General features: G+C 48.1%; 1 protein-coding gene across 3 annotated transcripts in view; it reads left to right on the forward strand.

Moving 5' to 3' along the window:
* LOC147706848 (exportin-5-like) overlaps positions 1–27,317 on the forward strand; it is a 1,626,836-nt gene that overhangs the window by 1,004,915 nt on the left and 594,604 nt on the right. For all 3 annotated transcript variants that reach the window (XM_086926008.1, XM_086926006.1, XM_086926007.1), the window contains one exon: positions 183–283. In XM_086926008.1, coding sequence (XP_086782134.1) covers positions 183–283 — 101 coding nt within the window. The remainder of the gene's footprint in view (positions 1–182; positions 284–27,317) is intronic.

Below are 27,317 nucleotides of genomic sequence, written 5' to 3' on the forward strand. Positions count from 1 at the left end.
CATGGGTGATGTCAAGCATACGTTATAAACACAAATAATGTTTTCCCTAGCATAAAATGCTTTCTTTAGGATAAAACGGATTTTAGCCTTAGTGTCCTTCCCCCTCGTATGTATATGAATTGTAGAGGTAAAAACCCCTTGTCTAATATGTATACCAACCGTTACAGCCTATTTCTTTGCAGGACTCTACACATATTTTACTTGCCGGAGGTGATAGAGGCGGTGGGTGGCTCGTTTGCCCAAGTTCTGAAAAGACGGGAGGTGCCCAGCACTCAGGAATCAGGTTAAAAAAAATAAAACTGTTATAGTGTTACCTGTTGATTTGAACCTCACTAAAATGTATTTTGATTACAGCAAAATCCTTAGACGTTGTTCATATGGCATTCTAAATACTGGTTTACTCCATGTTTTCCTCTAAAAGTATGACATCTGTAGCAACGGTTTCAATTATTGCCTCGCTGGAGAACAGGTGTACTTGCTGACCGTTCTCTCCCACAGACTTTACTTTCAGTTCAAGATGTTCAAATCACTTTTGCACCAATGGGGTTTTATGTTTTCCAAGATATTTCTTTCCTATTGTAATTCGTATGAAGCATATGATATTGAACAAGTGATAAGGTTCCAACACTAAACATCAGTAAGCACGCATTTGTGTGGATACATTTTAAGTCCAAAGGTTGCCCAATAGTCAAATACATACAAGGGTCAACAAGCATTTGCAATGCAATAAGTCTTGCATTTACACGAGTTCTCGCGTTTACACGAGTTCAAGCTAATGGCATTGTAAATGACAATGCCTTTTATTTATGTTTTAAAAACCAAAACATAAATAAAATGCATTGTCATTTACAATGCCAATAGCTCAAACTCGCATAAATGCTAGACCTATTGCATTGCAAATGCTTGTTCCTTTTTTGTATCTAACAGCTACTTGAAATGTACGTATAAGAACGTTAAATTCACAGTTGTGTTTGGCAAAGGCTTGCCTTCTAACATATACTTAATAGAAGAAGGGGAATATTATTAACAAATGTTTAAAAAATACACTGAAATATTTGTACATATAATAAAAAGACATGCGTGTAATATATATTTTGAGCACTTTTAGTCACCCTTCGGTGAATTTAAGTCAGGCAATCCTACCAACTTCTGCAAGCTTTCCTCCGGGGAGTTTAAAACACACTGCTTGACATAGCTTGCAGCGATGCCTTCTTGTGCCATGGCCCACTGTAACATGTAACAGTTGGAAAGAAAAAAATTACACTACAAACTCGAGGTCAAATACCAGTGGCCACATCCTGCAGGATCCTGCTTTATAAGAAGCGTAATGGAAAGATGCCCTATCCTCCTTCGTTTCTGAAGATCCCTGCTTCAGCGCATGCCCAGAGCTCTCTCCAAAAGACACTGCTTAGATGAGAGGGTGGGAGGGAAGCGGGGGCTGCCACACGGAGAAGCAGCAATAAAGTAGATCATTTAGCGGAACAGTCAGACCGGACAGCTTTGGCTCTGAGGAACAGGGTTCGAATCTAGGCAATAACTCAATTTAAAAGTCCAATAAAAATTAATGTTTAGAAGTATGTTAATGAGCGGTAAGAATAGAAAATAATGAGCAGGAAACCATTCTTTTTTTTTTTCAAAATTTTTTTATTCGATTAATTAAAATCATAAAAGAAGAACGAGCAATACACGGTAACATTTCATCATCACACATAGTAAAACATACAGAAGAATTTATAAATTTATAGAGTTTATAAAATTTATAAAATTTATAAAAAACCCTAAAAACACATTATACAAGAATAAAATTGTACCCTAATCTTAAAAAAAAAAAAAAAATTCATTTGAATATAAGAGGAAATCATTAATCAGGGACAGAGTGCCTGGTGCTAAAACGATGCTTATTTATACGTGCACCAGCGACCAAAAAACTAACAACATAAAATGCCACTTTTAAATTGGGTAAAAGTTGCAGGAATAGCATAGCTGGTTTGACTTGAGTAAAACCCATATTGCACAGTATAGGCAGCAAGAATTCAATTAAAAAAAAAAAAAAAAATACTTTATTCGATATACCTAGTCCCGATCTGGACTGACATAATAAATGCCTCACTTACCCAAGGGACCCTGCCCGACTGCCTAAAAACAGGCCAGGTTGTGCCCATCATCAAAAAACCGACAGCGGATGCAACTGACCCGAACAACTATCGACCAGTGACCAACATACCTTTATTGGCCAAAACTATTGAGAAATGCGTACAAGTCCAACTGAGTCAACACATTGCTAAGTTCTCACTACTAGACGATTGCCAATCTGGATTTAGAGCTGGGCATAGTACTGAAACTGCGATCCTGCACATTGTGGATGACGCCCTACAAGCCCTAGACAGAAATCAAGCATGCCTACTGATTCTCCTAGACCTGTCATCTGCATTTGACACGGTAAATCATGAAATGTTGATGACCAGGCTACAAGAAAGGATGGGCTTGTCGGGAAATGTACTGAATTGGTTTAGATCTTTCCTGCAAAATGGGACCCAACGTTTCCTGGTCAATCAAGCGACCTCTTCCCCTTGTCCTACTGCCGTCGGGGTCCCACAAGGTTCAACACTATCCCCAGATCTATTCAACCTATATGTTGAACCTCTTACGGAGATCCTTCGGGGATCACAGATACCCTATCACATGTATGCAGATGACACGCAAATATACATAAAGATCGCCTCCCGAGATGACATTGACCTAATGAACAAGACACTAAAGAGAGCTCTACAGTGGTTAACTACGAACCATTTGAAACTAAATGCCCATAAAACTGAATTCCTGTTAATCTCACCGACAAAGAACCGCCCCGAGGTACAGGAACTGACGAAACTGGTGACAGCACTGAACTGCACCCCGACCCTAGTTAAGTCGGCTAAATCACTTGGAATTACCTTGGATGAGAACCTTGACATGAAAGACCACATAAACTCAATGGCCAAGGGTGCCCGCTTCCATCTGAACTATCTAAGAAAATTGAAACCATACATCTCAAAGACGGACCTAAAACTAGCTGTACAATCCCTAGTTATTTCAAGGATTGAATACGGTTGCACTACGTTAGCGGGTCTACCGAAATCATCCATAGCACCGCTAAAAGCCTGTCTCAATGCAGCTGCAAGACTGATCACGGGATCGAGGAAATTCGACCACATATCCCCTCACCTGAAGACGCTAAACTGGCTACCCTATGAAGCCAGAATTCAAATGAAGATTGCTTGTATTACCCACAGAGCCGTTCACTACAACATGCCGAGATACCTCGCCAAGAAAATTAAGCTATCAGGAAGCAACAGACTAACGAGAAGCGCTAAAGAACTGCTACTGAGGCCAGCCTTCTTCCGTAAGAAAAAGACCTACAACCGAGCGTTCTCAGGAGCCGCCCCCAGAGTCTGGAATTCACTACCTCCCAACATCAGGAAGATTAAAAACTTGGTATCATTCAAACGCGAACTGAAGAACTACATGATGAGCAAATACCTCTCTTAGGGAAGAATAATGGTTACTGATGAGAATATCTTCACCAAAGAGAGACAGCCTCGACTGGAACTTCCTGAAGATCAACTATCTGCTATCAGATTGATTCCATGTTATACATTGGACACACACGTTACTACTAACTTAAATCACAGGGATCTGATATCCATAACTCTCAGACAATACGATGTACCCTCTACCTCACTTTGTTTTATTGCCTAGGATCCCGGATACATGGCAATACTTTTTACTCCTTAATGCTATTTACACATGATATTTGCACTGCTATGCTATACAACCCTACCTCACTCACCCCCTAATACTAATTGGATAGGCCGAATAACTCTTACTTATAATCCCCCTTATAGCTGATCGCCTTAGACCTTATACCCATGTATATCTGTTGTTACTATTGCCTCCATAATTGTCTGTAACCTATCCTTACATGTGAAGCGCTCTGATACCCACGGGTCTTGTCCGCGCTATACAAAACTCTATAAATAAAATAAATAAATAAAATACTTACATAAGTAAAAACATGAGGAAACAGCAAAATTTAAATTAAACACATATCAAAAAAGCATGCTATTCCTCAAGCATATCGATTTTAAAATAAATACAGCAGTAAAAAAGCAGATGTCCTGTGAATCAAGTCCAAATAAAAGCCCCATAGCCGATACAATAGTGGATACATTGTATTTTTTAAAAAGCGGTTTCAGATATATTTTTCGAAGGTAGAGATAAAGAGGGCATAACAATAAAAAATGCTCCGTACTTTGCTTTGTAGTCCCATCACACGGACAGGGGGCAGTAGTATAGGTCTTTATTACAGGATACGCAACAAGCAAATGGGCAATCCCCATCCGTAATCTTGTCAATACATATTGGTGGGATCGAATAGTAACCAATTTAAGGTATCCTGAAATCCCCATTTCTTCCTTAGTATATCTGTCATAAAAAACATGTGTGGAGAACTGGGCAGTAGCTACGTTACGCTTTCCCATGCTAGCCCTCAAAAATTCATGTTTGAGCTCACTCTTCGGGATATCTAGAACACAGGAAGGGTTATCACGTACAGTAAGATTAAAAACATCATTAAATGTTCGAATAATATAGTTAAGCCAGGGGATGCGGGAACATTTATCCATGTGAAGACAGTCTAAAATGATCTTTCTTGTGAAACCAGTCTGTTCCTTACTCCATATAGATCTCCATACTAACAGGGGTCTTAATTTGATCAAGTCAGATAGATGTTCTAGTCCGACCTCCTGATGGATCAACTTTGTTGAGGCAGATGATGGTAAGCATAGGAGTTTTTTGATAAATTTATTTTCCTCAACCTGGAGCATGTTGTTATTACAATGACCCCATACTCCTGAGCCATATAGGGCCAGAGCAAAACATTTATGGTGGTATAGGTACACCATGTCTGGTATCCGTCTTGAGCCTAGCTTGGATGCAAACTTAAATATGCCGAAGGAACACTTGGCCATTTTAGCTCTAACATTGATCATTTCAGGTGTCCACATCCCCCCACTGTTAAAAGTGATACCCAGATAACAAAATGTATCCACCACTTTTATAGTTTGGTTCATAACTGTAAAGGGCCTTAGGTTTTTAATTTTCTTCCCACAGGGCATTATAAAAGTTTTTGAATTATTAATTTTTAATTTTCTCCCATTAATAAAATCTGCAAATTTATTCATAAGTTTTTGCAACCCAAGAGGGGTTTGTGAGAGCAGAACCGCGTCATCCGCGTAAAGCAATATTGGGATGGAAAGGCCGTCAGCAGTCAGAGCATCCGCACTGATGGTACGCAGTTCTGACTCTATTGCATTAATAAAAAGGGAGAAAAGAAGAGGTGCAAGGACGCATCCCTGCCTGATTCCGGAGCCTACTTTAATACTGGGTGTACACTCCCCCGATTGCCCGTAACGTATCTTAGCCGTAAGATTCCTATAGAGTTGGGCCAAGAAATAGATGAGATCCTGTGGGGCACCCATGTCCAGCAAGGTTGACCACAAAAGACCATGGTCGACCAGGTCGAAGGCGCTGGTCAGGTCTGCGAAGCAAAGAAACAGCGAGCCTTGTTTGGCCCGTGTATATTTGCCTATAATTAGGTCTAAATTAATGCACTGTTCTATTGTGCCTAAACCCTTGCGGAATCCATACTGAGAATCCGCAAGGATCCCTTTATCTTCTACCCATTCCTCCAGACGACCCAGTAATACCCTACTCATAATTTTTAGGGAAGCAGTGAGGAGAGAAATCGGGCGGTAGTTTTTTGCCTCGCCCCTCTCTCCTTTTTTATACACCGGGATAATGATTGATTCCCCCCAAGTCTGTGGGGCCGCAGTCATTGCCGCTGCATTAAAAACCTTGGTTAGCAATGGGCTCCAGATGGAGACCTCTGCTTTATAAAGGTCAACTGGTACCCCATCAGGGCCCGGCGCCTTTCCCCCCTTGCTAACCCGGATGGCGGCATCCACCTCAGAAACTGTGATATTAAGAGGTAGGGGCATAAAAGCCACGGTCTCCCTATCACCCCCACATCTAGTCCTTCAGGGTTAAAAATACTAGTAAAATGAGCCACCCATTGTTCCTCAGACACCTGGGCAGACATTACCGGGGCTTCTTCATTTTGGAGGAAGGGACTATTGACAGTGGACCAGAAAAGCTTGGCATCCTTAAGTTCCACTGCCTTAGTCAGGTTGTTCCAGGCCTCTTCCCTTAGTTCCTGTTTCCTATTCCTCAAATGAATAGAGTATTCCCTTCTAAGGGTTTTAACTTCTTCCTTATCCCTTGGTTTACCCTTAAGGGCAACTTTAAGTCTTTGTAAGGATTTAGTACATTCCCTATTAAACCATCCCCCGTTATTCCTAGGGCCCTTTGGTTTTCTCCCGGTTAAGATTTGTGCAATATTTTTATTAATGATATCGAAACTGGCTAGAATATCAGCATTGTCCTTTTCGGGGTTCGAGGCAGCATTCCACCTCCTCTATACAAGCAGACACAATGGTACATAGTAAACGTTCCTCATTTTGCCTACCCCATTTAATTCTAGGGCCATTGGGTCTATGTGGGACAACGTCTGTCACTGCACCGTGTAATGCCTTTACTTTATCCCCCCACAGGGCGAGATGCATTGTTAGACAGTTATGATCACTTAGGGCTGGATCTACTGTTACGGGTAAGGAACACAAGGTTGTGATACTGGCGGAGACAATGAGGTAGTCAATAACGGTGGCACAGTTCCTACCAATAAAGGTCGGTACTGACTTGCCCTCGCTGTCTACGCCAGGTAACATAATGCATAAATCCATTTTAAGCATAAGAGTGTTTAGAGATTCCCCATAGACCGAATGTAGAAAGTGGGTCTGATCTTCCCCTCCCTCACCCCCATACCCACACACCCTTTTGCCAGCAAATGGGCACATGTGAATGTTGAAATCACCACCCCACAAAATATCAAAAGACACATCACTGTGCTCATATAACCTTTCCACCTCTGCTTCAAGTTCATCGACCATATCTGTTTTTGAGTGGTTAAAAACATTGTTGTAATGGTTTATTACTAAAACATTTCGCCCATTCCTGTGTTGTAACCATAACAGCTGAGAGTGGAGACCAACAGTCCGGTGGATTTTTACTCGAACCGGTAACCTCACAGAGAGCAATATCACCATCCCACCACTGGCTCTCCCCATGTTCGATGGCTGAGCAAGGCAGTTATAGGCGACATACCCATTAAGATAGACATCTTCGGCCGCCCAAGTCTCCTGCAGACACAAGATGTCAAATTGAGTTATAAATTCTAACCATCCTAGACGATCTATTTTATTATTCCACCCGGCAATATTCCAACTCGCCATCTTATACCCCCGTTCTGTTAAGCTAACAGCCTTAATAGATGGTAGCGGTAGGGTATGGATGTGGGTTACTTCCCCTGGCACGGGGTCTTCAGATAGTCGGGTCGGAGTTGTACTTCCATTTGCCGGGGTAGGAGTATCTGAGTTACAATGAGGCTGCCCAGAATAACATGTATTATACCCAGGGCTGCAAGTAACATTGTACCCATTAGGTGGGTTAATAACAGTTGAACCTTTTTCCCCCGTGCCTGCACCCATGTCTCCTCCTATATCTCCACACAGTTCCTTTCCCCCCTCCCCTGTGGCTCGATGGCATCAGTCACAGTCTTCCAGGCCACTAAACACATCAAACCTATTGGAGGTATCTAGGGGTGTAAAAGGTTTGAGATGGTCCATTCTCCTGTGTGTTATGGAGTTATACCTTGGGCCTACAGTATTCCACCCATACGGGTCTACCACTATAGGTGGTTGCGTGTTGTTAAATATGGGGCCATTGTTGTAGACAGGTGGGCGATATGGATTTGAGAGCATTTGCCTCAATAACAGGGGAGGGGGAGCTCGCTGTGATTGATGATTGGGTGGGAACACCACTGAGCGAGGATAAAAATGTTAGGGGACGGGGGGTAATAGTTTTACCACCGTGGTCAGAAGGCCAGTTAAGTATAAAATGGACGGCATTCTGGTCTCTAAAATTAATGACCACTATGTCTCCCTCAATATCTTTGGGTCTTCCTCCCAGCCACGGAAGGCGGCGGACATGGACGATTTCTCCATTGACATTTTTTGCAATAGGTCTGTGTAAACTTAACCAATGCGATATTTTATTTTTCAACTGGGCATAGCCCTCCCGTTTGTTCTTTTCTAGCTCTGGTACCCCTGTAAGGACTACAACAAAGGGTACAGCGTCTGGTGGAAGTTCTGGAAGGGGGCCCTTGTTATGGTTTCCTCGAACCGGCCGCTCATTTCCTCTTTCTCTCTTTTTATTCCCTGGGGCTTGACCAAGATTATTTGAATGTCCATTAGATGTTACAGCCGGGGGCAAAGTGGGTTTACTCCTATTATTTGAGGATTGAGGCACAATAGTAGTCTGCACAGAGGTAGGTATAGTGGTTATAACAGGAATACCTGATGAGGTGGGTAAAATTGGAGTTTGTACAGGGGGGTTAGGCAACACTTTATTAATCACTAACTTGGTTCCCAGTTCATGTTCTATCTTCCCGAGTCTATCGTCTAATTTATTAAGTCTATCTACGATAGCCAGTGTATAGGTCCTCATTATAGATTCTATGCTATCGATCAAGGCCCCATTTGTAGGTTCCTGTAACGACACAACCGCGGGGAGGCTATCGGCAGTGGAGATGACAGGGTCTATTAAGGGGGTTAAGCATGGATGCATAGGTGATATAACTATCCTTCCTTTGTCTGTTACTTTAACCCGTCCTCCCCTAGTACTATCGTCCTTTTTAATGCCAAAGTCTGCATGATTAATCTTCCTCTTTGGAAGGTCAGTATTTTTGCGCCTTTTGGTCGGGGGAGGGCCATAAATTTTAACTGGCGTGACTTTTTTCGCCCTATTTTTAACAGCTTTAGGTTGTTTAGGGATAGGGGTAATTTGTGCTTTGGTTAGATCAATAGATTTAGTTATACTAGGAGTGGTAGCAATGGTTGGCAATTTACTAGTAGTGCCTAAGGATTCTGGTTCGCTCGTAGTTGTTCCCTCTCTAAATATTAGAGGTATGCTGTCCTGCGAGGGGGTACAAATATTTTCAATAGGGGTTCCATCCCCCATAGAGCTGATTAACACTGGTGAAACCGGGAATGGTCTATTCTTTAAGCTTTCAACCGACCGCCGTCGCTCTGCCCGAAGTTCTTCAAGGGTGGGGGTAGTTGGAGAATCCAGGAGAGATTTCTTAAAATAATTATCTAGTTTCCCATTTATCAAGCTCACAGGTTTCTCAGGGCCAGCCATATCCGGGGTTAGTAATTCAATTGACATTATAATTACTAAAATAGTAGACCCCCCGAGCACTTACACAATAGTCCTGGAATAAACGACCAGGGATTCTGGCCCAGTCCAGTCTCCTCGGGCCTCTGAGGGCCACAGAGGGTCCGCCCTTAGTCCGGGCTTTGTCCCGGGTGATGTCCCGCACACGCGTAATGACTCCAAGTCTTATGCTGCCTGTGTATAAAGTGGGCAGGGTCACGGGAAGAGGCCGCAGGTGTGCTCGATGACACACGCACAACCTGCTGGTCCTCGCAGTCCTGTCCTCCTTCTCACTGCTCCCCCGCACTTCCTCTGCTGCCCAGCGGGGCTCCTCGAACACGGTCTGTACTGCCCTACGGGGCTCCAGGCAATTGCAGGTAAACCAATGCACAGTCTCCTCTGGTGAGCGGCTCCCGCGAAGCGGGGGCTGCGAGGAGTTTTCAACGATCAGTCAGGGGGGGGGGCGGGGACACGGGAAGAGGCCGCAGGTGTGCTCTATGACATACGCACAACCTGCTGGTCCTCGCAGTCCCGTCCTCCTTCTCACTGCTCCCCCGCACTTCCTCTGCTGCCCAGCGGGGCTCCTCGAACACGGTCTGTACTGCCCTACGGGGCTCCAGGCAATTGCAGGTAAACCAATGCACAGTCTCCTCTGGCGAGCGGCAGCAAGAATTTTTTTCTGCTCTCTTTGTAATGACCACAGAACAGGATAAAGTGCGTTGTGTCTTGAATAGAAAAATGGTCACAATCACAAGGATCAGCATTTTCAGGTCTAGACCACTTTTTAAAATTGCCCAGTATAAAAGGAATTAAATCAAGGCGAAATCTTGTTAGGAGGAAACGATGGTATGGTTTGTGTACCGAAAAGAGATATGGTTCCATACCTGGAACAGTTATTATCGTACAATGTTTCCTAACCGTGTGTTTGTTCAACTCTGTGGCTTCCCTCTCCAGGACATAACGCTCAGTCAAAAGATTTTTGACTGTCTTTACGTCTTCTAGATTTATCAAATGTGGGGAGGAAAAAAGTTCAGATCGGCCAACTAGAGTTAACTGCGTCTTGACATATTTTAACCAAGGAATGTTATAGACATTGTCCAAGGCTAAGCAATCTTTAAAAATATGATGGTTTAGAGTGAGCTCCTGATTGAGCCACACTTTCAACCAACCAATAACTGGGGCTGCCTTCAGGGTGTCGGTAATGTAGCCTAGGCCGAGCTCTGTATGTATTATGTATGTAGAAATTGACTGGGCGACAGAAAGCAGAGTTCTCAGGAATTTATTTTCAACTTTTTGAATTTTGTCATACTCATGATTAGTGTACCCCCAGATAACAGAGCCATATTGGGCAACCGATAAGCATTTAGATTTGTAGACCTTTATGATGCTCTCCATGGGGCGAGCACCAAGCTTTTTAGCAAAATCAAGCAGCCCAGCAGCCGCTCTTGCTACTGCGTTGCTTTTGGCCAAAAGCTGGGGGCCCCACTTGCCTTTTTCGTCAAAGATCACGCCCAGGTAGGGGAAAGATGGAACTCTCCTGACCTCCTTCCCTGAGCAAAAGAAAGTTTTAGTCTTTCTTTTCCTGCCTGCGGCTCCTGCTATCATTACGTGGGATTTTTCTACGTTAGTTTTCATGTCCAGTGAGGACATAAAATCCCCAAAAGCTGAGAGTAATTTGCTCAGTGCCACTCCAGAGCGTGCTAAGAGGACGGCGTCATCCGCGTACAGGAGGACAGGGATCTTTATTTCTCCTGCACGCGGAATATCCATGTGGGACGCAGCCAAAACTGCCTCAAGACCATTTATATAAAGTGTAAAGAGAAGGGGTGCAAGGATACATCCCTGCCTGACCCCTCTCCCTGATTCAAAGTGACAGGTACATCTCCCTTCTCTGGTCACTCTGACCGACGTCTTGAGGTCTCTATGTAACTCTGCCAGGTATCCCACTAGTGGGGCATCAAAGCCCATGGCCAAAAGGACCCCCCACAGCTTAGCCCTGTTGACCAGGTCAAAAGCTGAGGAGAGGTCCATAAAGGCCATGTACAGAGAGCCCCCCTTGGCTGCTACATACTTACTTATGATCAGTTCTAGATTCAGACACTGGTCCAAGGTTCCCCTTTTGGCTCTGAAGCCGTATTGTGCATTCGATAAAATGCCCTTTTCTTCTAGAAGCTGAGTCAATCTACCTAAGAGAACTCTTCCCAAAATCTTGACACTTGAGTCGATTAGGGAGATTGGCCTATAACAGGCTGGGTCTGTTCTTTGTCCCTTTTTAAAAATAGGTATAATGGTAGACTTCGACCAACTAGTAGGAAAAACTAAGTCTCTTGTGGTAATAAAAATGTTGGTAAGAATTTTGGCGCTTAATTCAGGGGCACTCTTAAAAAAGTCAGCGGGAACCCCATCGGGGCCTGGAGCCTTTTTAGAATGTGTGTCACTGATAGCTTTTTTTACCTCTTCTATGCTAAAAGGATAAATGGGAGGGACTGCTTGTGTGGATTGTAATCCACAGCCTGAGGTATTATCAGGACAACTGTAAATATTACTGAAGTGTGTGACCCATTGATCATCCGGTATGGTGCAATCTGCTCTCTGCTTATCTGGATCGACAAAAAGGGATGATTTATTATCGCCCAAAATTTTGAGCTGTCCCTCTGCATGTCGGGCGACAGCAAATCGTTCCAGGCCTCAGTTTTAATCTCTAATTTTCTCTTTCTGATAGCGTCGTTATAGTTTTTCCTTAACAACGCTATCTGTGCTTTATCTCTTGGCTCAGCTTTTAAAGCCTTTAGGAGAATTGAGTGGGCCTTTAAACAATCTATGTTAAACCATTTTTTGTCTCTACATGTCCGGCCCTTATTCCTTACAGTCAGATCCAGATCAATCTGAATGCAGATAATGTTAAAAGCCTCTATCAAGATAGGAGACGGATTATTATTGTCCAGGCAGATTGCAACCTCACCCTCAACTTTAAGCATGTATGAAGGTGATCGGGGTAACTTGATCCCACTTCAGCCTACGGTTCTGATCTCCCAGGACTAAGTTAGTCGCGCATAAGGCTGCAGCTTCTCTCTTTCCAAAAACTCCCTGAGATAAAATCTCTAAAATGACTGGGTTATGATCACTAAAAACTGAGGTTTCTACCTTATAGGTTGAGACCTCAGACAAAACACTAGACGACAAAAAGATATAATCTACTATTGTGCCAGAGTTGTTACCCACAAATGTCGGTAACCTCAAGTCTCTGTTACTGCTAGAAAATTCATAAAGATTAAAAGTTGCTAAAAGTGATTCCAGTGCCTCCCCACGCGGTGAGTGTTCAAAGTGCGGAATACAGAGATAAGGGGGAAAATCTTCATATTCCTCACAGCAATCCCTGTCACATGGGTGGATATTATAGTCTCCCATGAGAATCACGTCAAAGCCGTGGGCACTATTTTCGCTGTGGGTAGACAAGAAATCCTCTAAGGTTACCAAATGCTCGTTGAGCAATTGACTGACAGAAGAATTATAAAAGTTAACTAATAAGATAGGCTGTGAGTTAAAAGTAGTTAATTCAACTGCTAGTATATTTGTTGAGTTAGAGTTAATTAGTCTTGGCTTTCCCTGAACGTTCAAGGAAATATATATATTCAAGCCTCCCTTTGCCCTTCCAGATGTGCTAGAAACAGCAGGTACAGAGAACTGGGAAAAGCCGTCTAGAGCAAATCCGTCGGACGTCTCCCACGTCTCCTGGAATACAAGAATGTCGTGAGATCTAACCATTTCCAGCCAGTTCTTATTACCGATTTTCGAACTAATACCAGCGATGTTCCAGCTCAAGATACTACACACCCTGTTGTTTTTAATTTTTAGATCTAAATGTACAGGAGCAGAAAAAGAAACAGGTACAAAATCCTCATTATTAGTATTAGAGTCAATCATTCTGGTCCATGAAGGACAATGGGGCGTAGCGGTTAAATAACTGGAGAGGTTCGACAACAGAGTTTTGTTGTGATAAAAGGGATATTGGGCTACAGAATTATGCCTTGTATCCTGCCCATGTCTGGGGTTGAAATCCCAGGGTCTATCCGACCCCAACGCTGGAGTCCTTGGATACGTGACATTTTGTTGCTCCCCATAAAAAAACTTCAAAGTTAGAGGAACAACAGTGCCTTTTCTGCGTTGAGGGGGGAATAGATTGGCCAGGATATTAGGAAGGACGTCTTGATTCGAGAGGGTCACTGCCACACAGTCCCCCTTAAACTTTTTCGGGCGGTTTCCCAGCCAGGGGACCCTGGTCGCAGACTTAATGACATTTGCCAGATGATGTTTCCCCCCTGGGGCTAACCGCATGTTGTTGGTTAGCCAGTGCAGAGCCTTACTAGTAAGAGAGGTAGGGCTTTCGACTGTTCCCCCTTCCAGAGGGGGTACATTTGCAAGCACCAGAACCACTGGGGTGGCCTCAACTAAAAATTGGTGGGGGACCGTAGTTTGGGTAGTTACTGGGGGTGGTCCAACAGAAGGGGGAACATCTGTTGGGATGGTAACCAAAAGAGGGCCCTCAGAGATGGTAGACAAAGGTATTAATGGCTGGGGCAATGGATTGTCAACAGGTAACTGAATCCCTTCATTATCACGAAAGACTTCGTTAATCACATCTCCCCCTATGTTGTTGGGCAGGATAGTGACTATCTTGGTGATATTTTCCACCCCATCTACTACCTTAGTGCTTAAGCCACCCAGCCTCTTGACCTCTGCATGCAATTTGTCTAATTTAGATATTAGGGGTTTAACATTGGCATTGATTTTTTGTTCAAGAAAGTCAGAGATCCTTTCGAAAAAAGCATCCTCGGAGATATGACTCTGATTATCCTCCACGACGTTTACTTGTTTAGTCTTTGGAGTGGTGACCCTTTTCTTTCTTGCCCCTATGCGCGGGCCACTCAACTTTGGGGGAATCTTGGTGCATAATCGTCTTGGTCTTGTTGCACGCCCTTTTGGTGTCATCTCCTTGGGTGCAGCTTGTGCATGTGTCTCTTGGTCAGAGTCAGTGTCAATATCAATACCACCCTCAGCCTGTATGTTAGAGGTCTCGATAGCCATAACTGCGTTATCTGGTGCACTGCTTACATCCAGGAGAATGGGGCCGCTAATTTCATTCTCCTGGCTGGTTTCTTGCAGAATAGTGTCATCAATCATAGTGGAAGCAGTAGGTGACAAACAACGAAGGTCTGGGGATTGACTTAGACCAAGAGAGTCTCTCCTTTGCATATTGATTTTCCTGAGTGTCTGGACAAGATAATTATCAAGGGTCTTCTGTGGGGCTTCCTTTGTTTTCGCAGGCATACTTTTCAATGTACTCACAGCCAACGTTTTAGGACATTAGGTACTTAGTATATTTTACAAGCAACAATATAGCTTACTTGAGTATAGTCCTGTAGAGTTTCTCGCCCTGCCCTGCCTCCTCGTGCCGATGAGGGCCGTAGAGGGCCCGCCCTTTGCCCGGGCTTCGCCCCGGCGTCCCGCGATGCGGGGGCTCTCCTGCCTTTGTAGTCCTCTGGCGCTCTCAGGAGCGCGACCCGCGTCACTGTGTACGCGCCGCCGCGAGGCCTGCCGGGATTTGTGGTCTCCCGGAGCGGCGGCGCGGAGTCCGGTGTCCTTGGACTCTTGGCGGTGGCGGCGGCGTCCCCTGGAGCCTTCTCTGCAGCTAACTGACTCGTGGCGGTGGCGGCAATAAGGTGCGTGATTCCCCCGCTTTGCCGGGGCTCTCCTGCCTTTGTAGTCCTCTGGCGCTCTCAGGAGCGCGACCCGCGTCACTGTGTACGCGCCGCCGCGAGGCCTGCCGGGATTTGTGGTCTCCCGGAGCGGCGGCGCGGAGTCCGGTGTCCTTGGACTCTTGGCGGTGGCGGCGGCGTCCCCTGGAGCCTTCTCTGCAGCTAACTGACTCGTGGCGGTGGCGGCAATAAGGTGCGTGATTCCCCCGCTTTGCCGGGGTTCTCCTGCCTTTGTAGTCCTCTGGCGCTCTCAGGAGCGCGACCCGCGTCACTGTGTACGCGCCGCCGCGAGGCCTGCCGGGATTTGTGGTCTCCCGGAGCGGCAGCGCGGAGTCCGGTGTCCTTGGACTCTTGGCGGTGGCGGCGGCGTCCCCTGGAGCCTTCTCTGCAGCTAACTGACTCGTGGCGGTGGCGGCAATAAGGTGCGTGATTCCCCCGCTTTGCCGGGGCTCTCCTGCCTTTGTAGTCCTCTGGCGCTCTCAGGAGCGCGACCCGCGTCACTGTGTACGCGCCGCCGCGAGGCCTGCCGGGATTTGTGGTCTCCCGAAGCGGCGGCGCGGAGTCCGGTGTCCTTGGACTCTTGGCGGTGGCGGCGGCGTCCCCTGGAGCCTTCTCTGCAGCTAACTGACTCGTGGCGGTGGCGGCAATAAGGTGCGTGATTCCCCCGCTTTGCCGGGGCTCTCCTGCCTTTGTAGTCCTCTGGCGCTCTCAGGAGCGCGACCCGCGTCACTGTGTACGCGCCGCCGCGAGGCCTGCCGGGATTTGTGGTCTCCCGGAGCGGCGGCGCGGAGTCCGGTGTCCTTGGACTCTTGGCGGTGGCGGCGGCGTCCCCTGGAGCCTTCTCTGCAGCTAACTGACTCGTGGCGGTGGCGGCAATAAGGTGCGTGATTCCACCATTCAAACAAGGGAGGGCGAGGGTGAGACCGGCAGTGGAACAACAAGTGCGCACAGCCACGCTAATTACAAACAGATGGCCAATGTGTGCACCGCAGCCCCTAGGGAGCACTTGTAGTTTTCATTCTGTGTGGTATAGCTATGTGGTGTAGGTTGATATAATAAGTGCTTATCTATTAATATTTAACCTAGTTGTGGAAACACCCCTTTGTTATCCAGACTGCAGGATTGCCTTGTAACTGCAGAAGTTGATGTCCTCATTGGATATCCATTACCTTACCAGCAATAGGGATCTTGGCTTGTCAGAACTGTGGGGAATTGACTTTCTTCATTTCCACGCCCCCTGCCTGTGGCCAGAAAACAGAAATCTGGGCCTGAGAGCGCGGCCAAACATCGGGACAAGATGGGGTGGTGTGGACTGGGTCGGAGAGGAAGCCGAAGTGTATCTCCCCTTGGCCCCTACACCGAACTGATTGCCGAGCCGGGGGTCCCACTGAGGTGAAGAAAGGGGGAGCGGATAGCTCGGAAAGCAGCACAGGGCAGGAGTAAAATGGCGGCACCCTGAGGGTAATGAAGGAACGGGGCTGTGTGCGTGGCCCTACCAGGAGCTTGGAGTGTCCCCACCTTGCCCCTCCTGAGTGAGTTTGAGTGCTGGGCCTGGAGGCCCTATTGGTAACTGCGGGGGAAGCGAGGCAGAGAGAGCCCTGAAACTCTGGAGGACTCCACATGGCGGACCTGTGGTAAGGGCCTTGTGAACCATGATGCGGTGGAGCCAACTGAATGTGGCCGTACCCGATGCGGAGGTGACGACGCCTACCGGGCATTATGAGAAGGCCGTAGTGAGCACGAAATTACCTGCGTGACCCTACCCGGGAAATTTGGGGTCCTGGAGTGCCTTTCCCTCGTCCCCTCTGGGCAGGACTGAAAACTAAGCCCTGGAAGCCCCTGAAGCGAGGGGCGGGGGAGCTGGAAGTAGTCAAAGCTGCAAAGGACAGTGATGCAATGACTGCACCCTTAAAGCGCTGAAGGAACTGGACTGTGTGCGTGACAGGGCGAACATCAGAGCGGCAGAGATAATTGGGTACCCAAGCAGGTACTGCTAACGCCCCTCGTCGATTAAAGCTTACAGGGACGGTGGGGCGGCCTGCAGGACCATAAGTTGGTACTGAGATGAGGGGCGACAGAGGGGACCCCTGTTCCTTGCCTGGGTACCCCGGCGAGAGGGGGCGAACCAGGGCCTGGTAGTGAGCACCGACAACCACAAGCATCTGCGCAGTACCAGGAGAGGGGGAAAGAGGAGCAAGACGAGGCGTAAATGAGAACAAGGCCCCAAGAGAGAAGGGAGATTTAAGTGAAGGGACCTAGAGAGGCCTGGAAACGCAGCTGAGACTGGCAAGCTGGCCTTTGAGCTGCTCGCGCTGAGGCCTAAATTGCAGTGCGGCAGAGAGATGCTCCCAGAGCGAATATCCTGGAGAATTGCGCCAGGAGACATAGGATTCACTCATCTCAGGGCGAGACATTGACCGTAATTTAAAATTGAGGTGAAGCGGCGCATTGAGCCAGCCCAGTGAGAACCAGAGACCCCGGACCGATTCGGAGGAGGGCAACACCAGACCTATACTGAGCACAACAGTGGAACTGATTCTTTGCCATTAATGTGTGCGGATCAAATTATCTTTGTAAATGTCGGCTGTGGAAAGTTTTTTCACATCATAGGCAACTATGGGGTCTTTTTTCCTTTGATCAACGCACCATATTCAAACAAAATTCCGGAAACATGAATAAGTGCGGTATTATATCCTAGACCCCTTTTGTAAATCATTTTGCTATACTGAGCACAAAGACACACTGAAGGGGACGGCAGTACAACAACAGGAAGTTGCCACAGAGGCTGACGGGCTTGGGCAGAACCTGAGTGTAGAGAAACGCCAGCATGTAGAGCACTGGCCAGACAAAACAATCTCACTGACCGTGATGGTAGTCTGAAGTCTCATGAGTGTGCCCAGCGCCAGACGTGCCGCAGAACGAGAAGACACCATGGGAAATCTTCCCAAAAGAAGGACAGAGAAGAGACCCTGGCAGGTAAATCAATAGACGAGAAAGGAAGGACCTTGACGCAGATGGAGTACTCTGGAGACATACCACAGGCTATTACTTCTTCCAGTGAACGGCTGGAAGGCAAAATTGACTCGCTGAGCCTCCCCTGCTTAGGGAAGACCACAAAAAGCTAGTGGACTGGGTCAAGACAAATGAGGGGCAACTAGCTGAAACATTGCTGGATTTAGCAATAATGAAGCAGCGAATGACCGCGCTGGAAACGAAAGTGCGCACACTGGAAGGCAGGGCTGAGGGCACGGGGAACCGATCATGCAGAAGTAACCTGAGAATCATAGGCCTGCCCGAAAAAAATAGAAGACTGCAACATTACAGACTACCTGGAAAAGTGGCTCTGGGAAAAAGTAGCGCCGGGCGGCTTATCGAACTTCTTTGCCCTAGAAAGGGCCCATCGCATCCCTCCAAACCCGCCTATGCCGGGAGAACCACTGTGGGTGGTGATAGCTAAGCTCCTCCACTACAAGGATAGAGATCACACCCTTACCCAGGGGCGCCTCAGAGGAGACATACAAGTAAATAATTCAATGGTGCGAATCTTCCCAGATTTCTCCTGAGAAGTGCAAAGGCAGAGAGGGTCCTACTGGGACGTGAAGCAGAGACTGCAACATCTGAACTATAAATACGTGACGCAGTACTCACCCATGCTGCAAGTCGCCTCAGACAAGGGAACAGAGTTCTTCAGAACCCCCCCAAGGAGGCGTCGGACTGGTTGGACCGGCACAGACGGACAGAGCTGTCACAAAACCCAGCGAGGAGAAGACAGTAAGAAAACCAGTCCAGGAACCGGCAGACCGGGAAAGAGACTGTGGCATCTACGCAGGAGGAGGCGCAGCTTGAGCATCAGAGGGCAAAGTGAGGAGCCAGATGCCCCCTGGGGCAGCAAGACTGCAGCAGAATCTGGCTCAGAGCATGGGTCCAGTGACTGAGGTGCAGAGTGTGATTCTCCCAGATGTCACTCTGCAGTTGGCGGATTACATTGTTTAGTTGGAGAGAACGGTGAGCTGCGGTGAACAAGTCTAGAATACTAGGAGATACCCTTGACTCTGCAATAAGGTACTGGGGTTGATAAGATAGGGTGCTGTGGGGGGGACCTCTGACACAACGGAAGGGGATGGCAGCCACAGAGACTGGGAGAGCAATGGACGAGTGGCCTTCCCCCCCCTGCGATTGACTGATCAACCTGCAAGCAGTCACTTGCGGACATAAAACTCTTTTTTGGATGAGGGGTGTTTTTCTGATTGTCCTGGGGTGTGGGAGTTGGGTAAAATGCTTATTGTTGATCTGGGGGGGGGGATCACCTTAAGTTGCAGTGCACAGGAAATCATACAGGTTCGAGTGGGAGGCGCAGGTAGATGGCGTAGCGCAGTCTGAGAGGCGATCAGGGCATTGTAACCCCTAATAATGGCTGACAAACAGCAATACAAGTGTATGACCTGGAATATCAGGGGCATGCATACAATTTCGAAATGTCATAAGGTACATCCGGAGGCGGGAAGCCAAGATAGCTCTTTTACAAGAAACGCACCTAACGCAAACGGAGGGACAAGCACTACAAAGACGATTGAGGGGGCAGCTTACTCGGCTTATCCACGGGTGGCACTGATATGGATACAAGCGGGAATTCCATTTCAACTAATGAGCTCAATGATAGATCCGGAGGGTCGATATGTAGCCATAAAGGAGCAGCTAGAGGGTTGGTAGATTAGTATAATTTGTATCTACGCCCCTAATGAAGACCAGCCTGCCTTCTTTGCGAGATTGAGTCACAGATTAACGCTATATCTGACAGGTACTACTATAGTAGGGGGCGACTTTAACTGCGTAGACAATACACTTTTAGACAGATCCCACCCTCCATTGCGAAAGCAGCGCGTGCCTCTCATGCATTCACTACCTAGAGACAGAGCTGGGGCCTATATCTTCAGGAAAGGGACTAGTACTACTACTACTTCTCAGTGGTTCACAACTTGCATGTGCGACTAGGCGCCTTTTTGTGCTCAGTTGATGCCCAGCGTCACGTTACTGCAGCGGAATACCTTGCGCAAACGATATCAGATCATAACCCATTAGTTATATCCTTGAAGTGGACAGACCCAGTAACAGCGATCTCTGCATGGAGGCTTTGCCCAGACACCCTGGAGGACCAGGTCTTCCGGGAAGAGATTATGGGCTAAATAGCGTACTACTTAGAAACTAATGCGGGAACGGCCTCATCGCTGAATGCGGAGTGGGACTCTTTCAAAGTGATCCTGAGGTCCCACTGTATTACGCTTGCTAGGGTAGTCAGACACACCATCATGAGAGAAATAGAGAGGGCAGAGGCAACCCTCAGAGGGTTGGAATGCAGAAGGCCAGAGCACTTGGAGCTTCAGCAGGCACTCCTAGAAGCCAAGGAGGATGAAGTGAAACAGACGGAAAGGCTTAGAAGCTTTCATTACAAGAAATACTTATAGCGCACTCACGCTGAGCATGACAAGTCAGGGTCGCTGATGGCATGGCTAACGAACACAGTGAGTAGGGGTCCCCTCCTGGTGGAAATAGAAGATGAGTTGGGGGTTTGACACTATAGCACAAACAAAAACGGAGAGAATAAAGGTCAAAGGGATATTTTAACGACCTGTCACAGGTCTATTCCCCAAATCTAGTATACTCATAACACAAACAACTGGAGGTCTCAACTGCAGCCAATGAGTGCCAAAGGACGGGAAAAAAATAAAAAGATGCAAAAACAGGAGTATTGAGAAAAACAAGGGACCTTAGAGCAGAACTTGGATTCCCATCAATTAACTCCGTGATCAATATTATCATCTGGTCATCCGCCAAGTAGAATGATATACCTCTATCCCCTGACATAACTCTCACAATGCTGCGCTGTCTTCCACAGGGCAGGGCTGGAGGACTGGGTTGAGGCAGAACTGAGAGTAATAGGGGACTTGTATCAAGATTCTGCATTACTATCGTTGGAAGAATTGCAAACTGCATACAATTTGCCAGGGGTTTACTTTCTGCAGCATAAGTCCCTCACACGAAGGATTAGAAAGCACTGGAACATTGGGGGAATGGAGCTGAGGGTCCTAGCGGGGTGTAGATATGTCTCGCTGTCAGCAGGAAGAATTAGGATGGCGTCATGCCTGTATAAGGCACCAAGGGGTGATTACACCAACTGCCATTAGAGCAACTGCAATTACAGTTGGTAGAAGACCTGGGTAAACAGATACTGGAGGGAGAGTGGGACAAAATGCTAGAGCGAACTCCGAAAGCATCTTGAAATGTGAGATTCAAATTAATTAGCTTTTATGTGCTACATCGGGCGTATCTAACTCCAGGCCGAATTAGGAGACATTTTGGTACAGAAACACCAGGGTGCCCAAGATGCGGGGAGAGGGAGGCGCACATACTTCACATGTTTTGGAGCTGCCCCATGTTGCAATATTTTTGGGAGGAGATAGGCGACCTTATTGACAAAACGTCCGCAGGACCCGAGACACTTCCTATTAGGGTGGTTCCCCCACACGGCCAAAAATAACTGGAAAGTTCCAGGACCTCGCCTATGTCCTGGCCATGAGAGAAATATCCAGGAAATGGAAAGCGCAGAGAGGGCCACTGATTATCACCGAGAAGTGGGCCAGAGCAAAAGGTAAACTATTGCTCAGCGAGGTCAGCCGAGGATTAGGCAAAATAGAGAGGACTAGTGCATGGGAAAGTCTAGTGTGGGAGCGGCGGCGAACGGACAGGACAACAATAGTGGGGAAAGTACCCTGCGATTGGTAGAGCCAGAACGGGAGAATGGACAGAAGGGACACTCGGCCTAGAGAAGTCTGACTACACACCACCACAACGCATGGAACCTGGGCGGTCCACACACGAGAACCCAAAAACACATAGAAGCACTCGCATGTTTACATAAGAGTAACTCAAGGGGGGATGGTTTTGTTAAAAGGGGATGTTGAGAAAAATACGTCGGAGAATAAAGTCTTAAAACGCTATGTACAATATGCACTAAATATGAAACTGGAATGTTCATTGTAGGAAGGTGGATACCCCAGATTTTTTGCCTAGTGTTTAGCTGGTTTTCGACTTAGTTGGCCTGGGATCCTGCTAAACAGGGCCCCAGGCTATCTGCTCTCTCTGTAAAACGGACTCCGTGTACCCTAGGTACATCTCCAATTGGATACTGGGTCACCTTATGAGCCCCTGTACAGTGTACTATAGGTACCCAGGGCATAGGTGCATCCAAGGCCTACCAGTGGCTGCAGCATGTATTATACCACCCCTGGCTGGCCACCCAAATTGACACAACTGGCTGATCACTCAGCTGGGGCAAGGTGGTGTAATCACCCTTTGCTTTAGATATAGTATACCTATATCTAACCTTATATCTAGACACATATACACCTATAAGTCACTCCTATGGCAGGCCTTAACAATCCTGGAGGCAGAGTGCTTGCTTTTATGTGAGATGGTGCTCTAGCATGAGCTGAGCCTATCTGCAGCTTTCCGAACCATGTCCTTATAGCTGTTCTAGGATATTGCCATACCATATACTCTTAGGTGCATTATGAACATCCCGGTTAAATGCTAACTCTGGTTTGGCTTTATCAAAACATGTCGAGTAAGGTGTCATACGATTTGGAATACTATCCCTACGGGGGTAGCATTCCACCCTTGTAGAGGGAGAAGACATGTTGTTTCTACTATTCCCGGTTAAAGTTAATCAATTAATTAATTAAAGTTAACCAGAGCCTCAGCATCACAAAATGGATGCTGCTGCCACAGACAAAAGTCTGACCTCCTGCTGCTGGGAGTCCTTCCAGCGAGGGACGCTTGGACAATAGGTTTCCTGCCTTGGGAGGTACTAGCACCACCCCAGACATGATTTTGTGTATTGGGACAGGGAGGGCTGAAAGGATTGAGACACTGCCTTGGGCACACAAGGTGTCCCATGCATGGGCCAGTTCAAACCGGTGCTGGGGCACTCCAGCCCCAGCTCTGGCGCAAAACTGGACAAAGGGAAAGGGGTGTAACCACCCCCTTCCCTGGTCCCACCCATAGGAGGGACCTAGCAGGTAATCCAGCCCCTGAGATTGGTATATAGGTAGGAGCTGAGTCACAGGACTTTATATTAATCCTGACTGAAACTTTGAAACGAAACTTTGGACATTCGACGATCTACTTGAAGAAGACGACTGAAGAATCTCCTTGTGGTCAAGGAGTGACCACCCTGCACAAGCATGCACCATCCAGCGATCAACGGCTTGCTTTGTCGCCGCCTCCCGCCGGAGCCCAAGTACAGAGCCTGACAAGAACCGGATTCCCCGACATCCAACAGCCCAATCCACAGTCCCTGCAAAGCTGGGACCCGTGGAGGCAACGAGAGACGTGGGACCGGCCATCTTGAAAAGTGTGAGACCTGCTAACTGTGCAGCCCCCGAGGCCTCCTCGAAGCTGTGCATTGGGGATTGAGATGCCCCAGCCCCGAGCAGCATCTGCACCAAAGATCAGCCCTGCACCCTCCACGAGTTCTGTGTGGGGCCCTTTTGCATTTTCCTGCTCGACGAGTCTGTCCGGTCACTTGCCCGTTGGCTAGTGGCCATTTTGGCAACGATCCTTTGAATCTACACCGCTGGTCTGGTTGCTCCAGACTGGCCTTTGCTTCCCTCAAAAGAAGCAGCCCCTCAGACCTTGCTGGTCTGAGTAAGAAGCCTACATTGTATCCTGCGTGGGTTGCCTTTGCCAAGGCTTGTTGACTCCAATCCTGAAGCCGACAGCGAGAGCCTTCGTGGTACAGTCCGTGCCTGACTCCTGGTTGTCGTCGACACCTCCTGGTCCACGTGGCTGCAGAGACAAGCTTCCCATCAGCACCTGATTGCTTCGCGACATCGCCTGGTTCCTTCCTGGTCACTGGCTAGTGACCCAGACTCTGTCCCCTGTGCTTTCAGGTCCTCTACATCTTTGATCTACCCTTGGATCCACCCGGACTCTTCTCTCCTGGCCGCCTGCAGCATCTTTTCTCCAAGGCTTCATAGAACTCCACTGCGAAACCCGACACACTTTGACACCTATGCACCCGCTTCCTGTGGGTTAGGTAACGCGAGTACTACGGTGCTCCTGTAAAGAGTAACTCTCCTAGTGTCCTAGTTTCTAGTGGTTAGCTTCTAGTCCAGTCGGAAGACTCCCAAACCTTTAACTTTCTATCTGTACGCACCCATTGACTTCTATGTGTGCACACGTGTGCCTTTAGACACTGCACACGCATCCCGTGGGCCTCCTGCTCCCTAACCATCGTTAGCCCAGTGTAGCCCCAGCGATTCCCAAGGCCCTAGGCCTTACCATTTTTCGTGACGTGGTACTTATGCCATTTTTTTAGTATGATTTAGCGGGCCACCCGGCCCTATCCATATTTGTGCAACTTCTGTATGTTATATGAAGTTACTTGTTATGCGCTTGTGCTTCTGTGCTCATAAAGAGTTCAAGGGATTGTTTTAGAAATAAATACATATATATTTTGAATATATATCCTGTGTGGTATCCTTTTATTTGGTATTAAAGGGATTGCATATGGTAAAACAGCTGGCTTCACATGCCCTCTTGAGTTTAGCCTAAGACTGCTCTGTCCATGCTACTCCTAGGATAGCTGGTCTATAAGGTTGACTTTACAACCATCACCATAAGGGTTGTTTGGACTGGTGCAAGGTGCTCACTAGAATAGTGAACAACATATACCAGGCCAACTTCTCACATTCATGTGTATTGATGATGTCTAAAAGCCAATAAAATATGGTTAAAAAAAGTAGTGCAAGCCTGTTAGACTTGTCTAACAAGTGGTCCATGTGATTTTTTTCAGAGAGTTCCAAATTTACCAAGATTGGGGAGTCTGGGAGTTTCCATGGGAGAAGCCCTGATATTCTGCTGAAGCACCTATTCCTTGGTAGTTAATTCAATATTTGATAGAGACTACTAGCCGCAGATTCCTTAACGTAGAATTATCCCCAAGCGTGAGACTGGATCCGGATTTTTTTTTGCCACAGCATCTCTGCGCACCGGGGGATGGCACCACTTGACTCTGCCCTGACGTCCCTCTGTGGGCATGACATCAGCAAGAACACATAAGCCCCACCCCTGCGCGCTGACGTCAGTTTTTCTCTATTCCGCATGCAACGCGGATCCGGATTGTGTCCTGACCTGTTTTCAGGCCTTCTTTTCATGCCTTTGTGTTGAGGAACAGTGTGCGAATGCCTTCGGGCTTCAAGACTTGTACTTTTTGTGCACGTCAGATGTAGGTGACGGACCCTCACCCTATCTGTATGTGGTGTTTGGGTGAGCACCATGACTCTACGGACTGCGACGCTTGTCAGCACTTCAAACCGAAGCCCTGGCGGGAACGCCGGATGAAATTGCTGTCGGCCTGCTTGTCCAGGTCGGTCTCGTCTCAGCATCCGTCCCCTACCTCGGAAGCCAGGAGCCGTCGATTCAGACTGCGGCATCGCCCTTCGCCACGGCCCCAAGGGCATCGCTCGCCAGCCGGTAGGTCCTGCAGCTTGTCTCCGAGGTCTTGTCCTCGTTTCGGACCTGCGCCAGTCGCCACCCTACCGGCCGTTTCCTGGCGTCAGGGCGACTAGGGCCCAAATGAAAGCCTATGCTGCTGCTCTGCTGGCTTCTTTGGCCCCCCTTCCTCTCCCTGAGACGCCCGTGGATCCCTTGCCTTGCACGGGGCCTTCCGCGGAGTCGCCATCGGCTTCGTCCCCGGCGCCGACGAATTCGGCTTCAGGTTGTGGGGGTGTGGTGTAGTGTCGTCGAGGTGCAGCCCTGCGGGGTTCCACTCTTCGACCCTCGGCGTCCCTGCCTCACCGCAAAACCCTACGGGGCTCCCTGTGGCGTCGCAGGAGATTGTCGGGACTCAGGGCTTGTCCCAGAGTCCCCCTTGGTGCTCCAGACAGGCAGCTGCCTTGCCAGAGTCCGGGCCGATGCCTTTCTGGCACCGATCGCTTTCCTCCCCCGCGGTGCTGTGGGTGAAAGCCAAGGCCTGGGGCGCTTTCCCGAGCCCCTCTCGGTCCTCTACGCAGGCGGCTGCCTTGTGTGAGGCTGAACCGGTGACTTTTCGGCGCCGTTCCTTAGCCGACCCGGCTCCGGCCCAGCCCCATTCTCCCAGGGAGCACGTGGTGGTGGAGGTCGACTCGGCACCCCCGATGACCACTCCGGCGCTGATCGACGACACGCCAGCGCCTGATTCCACAGGGCTGTGCTGGCATCGGGTTCTTGACTCGTCTCCAGAGGTTCCTTCCTCCCCGGAGGTTTGTCAGCTCCTGGTCTCTTCTTCTCCGGAGACGGGAGGTTGTGGCGTTTCTTTTTCACTGGCGTCTTTCAGTGAGGGCTCCTCGCCGTCACCGCGCCTCAACTCCTGGACCCGCTTCTCCGCCTTCCCCGGAGGCCCCTCAGGCCCCCCACTCGTCCGCGGATCCTCCGCTCTTCAGGGGCTGGCAATATATTTCTCCAGCTGGACTTGGGGATGGACGGAATTGCTTTCCCCCCCGCGACGCCCTACGGAGGCAACTGTAGCCTTTGTTCATGGCATTTCCACGGCCGCTGGCATTTTGTGGATGGGTGACCTCCTATACCGCCAACCTCCTGTTTCGCACGATCCAGTCTACCTTTATTTCCACCCTTCTACCCATGGCCCTCTTGAGCAGGCTGCTTTTCCTTCCTTGCCTTCTGTGTTGTTTCCTGCCCGGTAAATGGGGTTGTAACATCTTCGCTTCCTCCAGTGCTGCTTTCTGGGCGCTCAACACGCTTTGTGTGTTGGCCAGGGCTACCTCCAGCCTGTGGGATTCTGTGGAGGCCCTTTTGTCTCGAGTCTCCCACGTAGGTGCCGTGCTGATCTGCAACACCATGTGTTGGATTGTCGCCGGGAGGTGGCCCCGTTTATTCTCCATGCAGCCTTGGATGTTGATGATGCTCTTGGCCTTGCTATGGCCAGCTCTGTGGCTCTCCATCGCCATGCTTGGTTGCGGGATGGCGTTAGCTTGTTAGTCCTCTGGTGCTCTAGGGGAGACGTTATCCCACCTTTTTTTCTGGAATATAATGTTTCGGTTGGACCGTCTGTGTGTTATGTGTGGTTTGACATGCCTTTGGGGTCCTTAGGTTGGCCCCTCTCTACTGTTGGCTGCTGGTACAGCCCCTTTGGCG

Source organism: Lissotriton vulgaris, chromosome 6 (genome assembly GCF_964263255.1).
Source record: "Lissotriton vulgaris chromosome 6, aLisVul1.2, whole genome shotgun sequence".
NCBI classification, from domain to species: Eukaryota; Metazoa; Chordata; class Amphibia; order Caudata; family Salamandridae; genus Lissotriton; species Lissotriton vulgaris.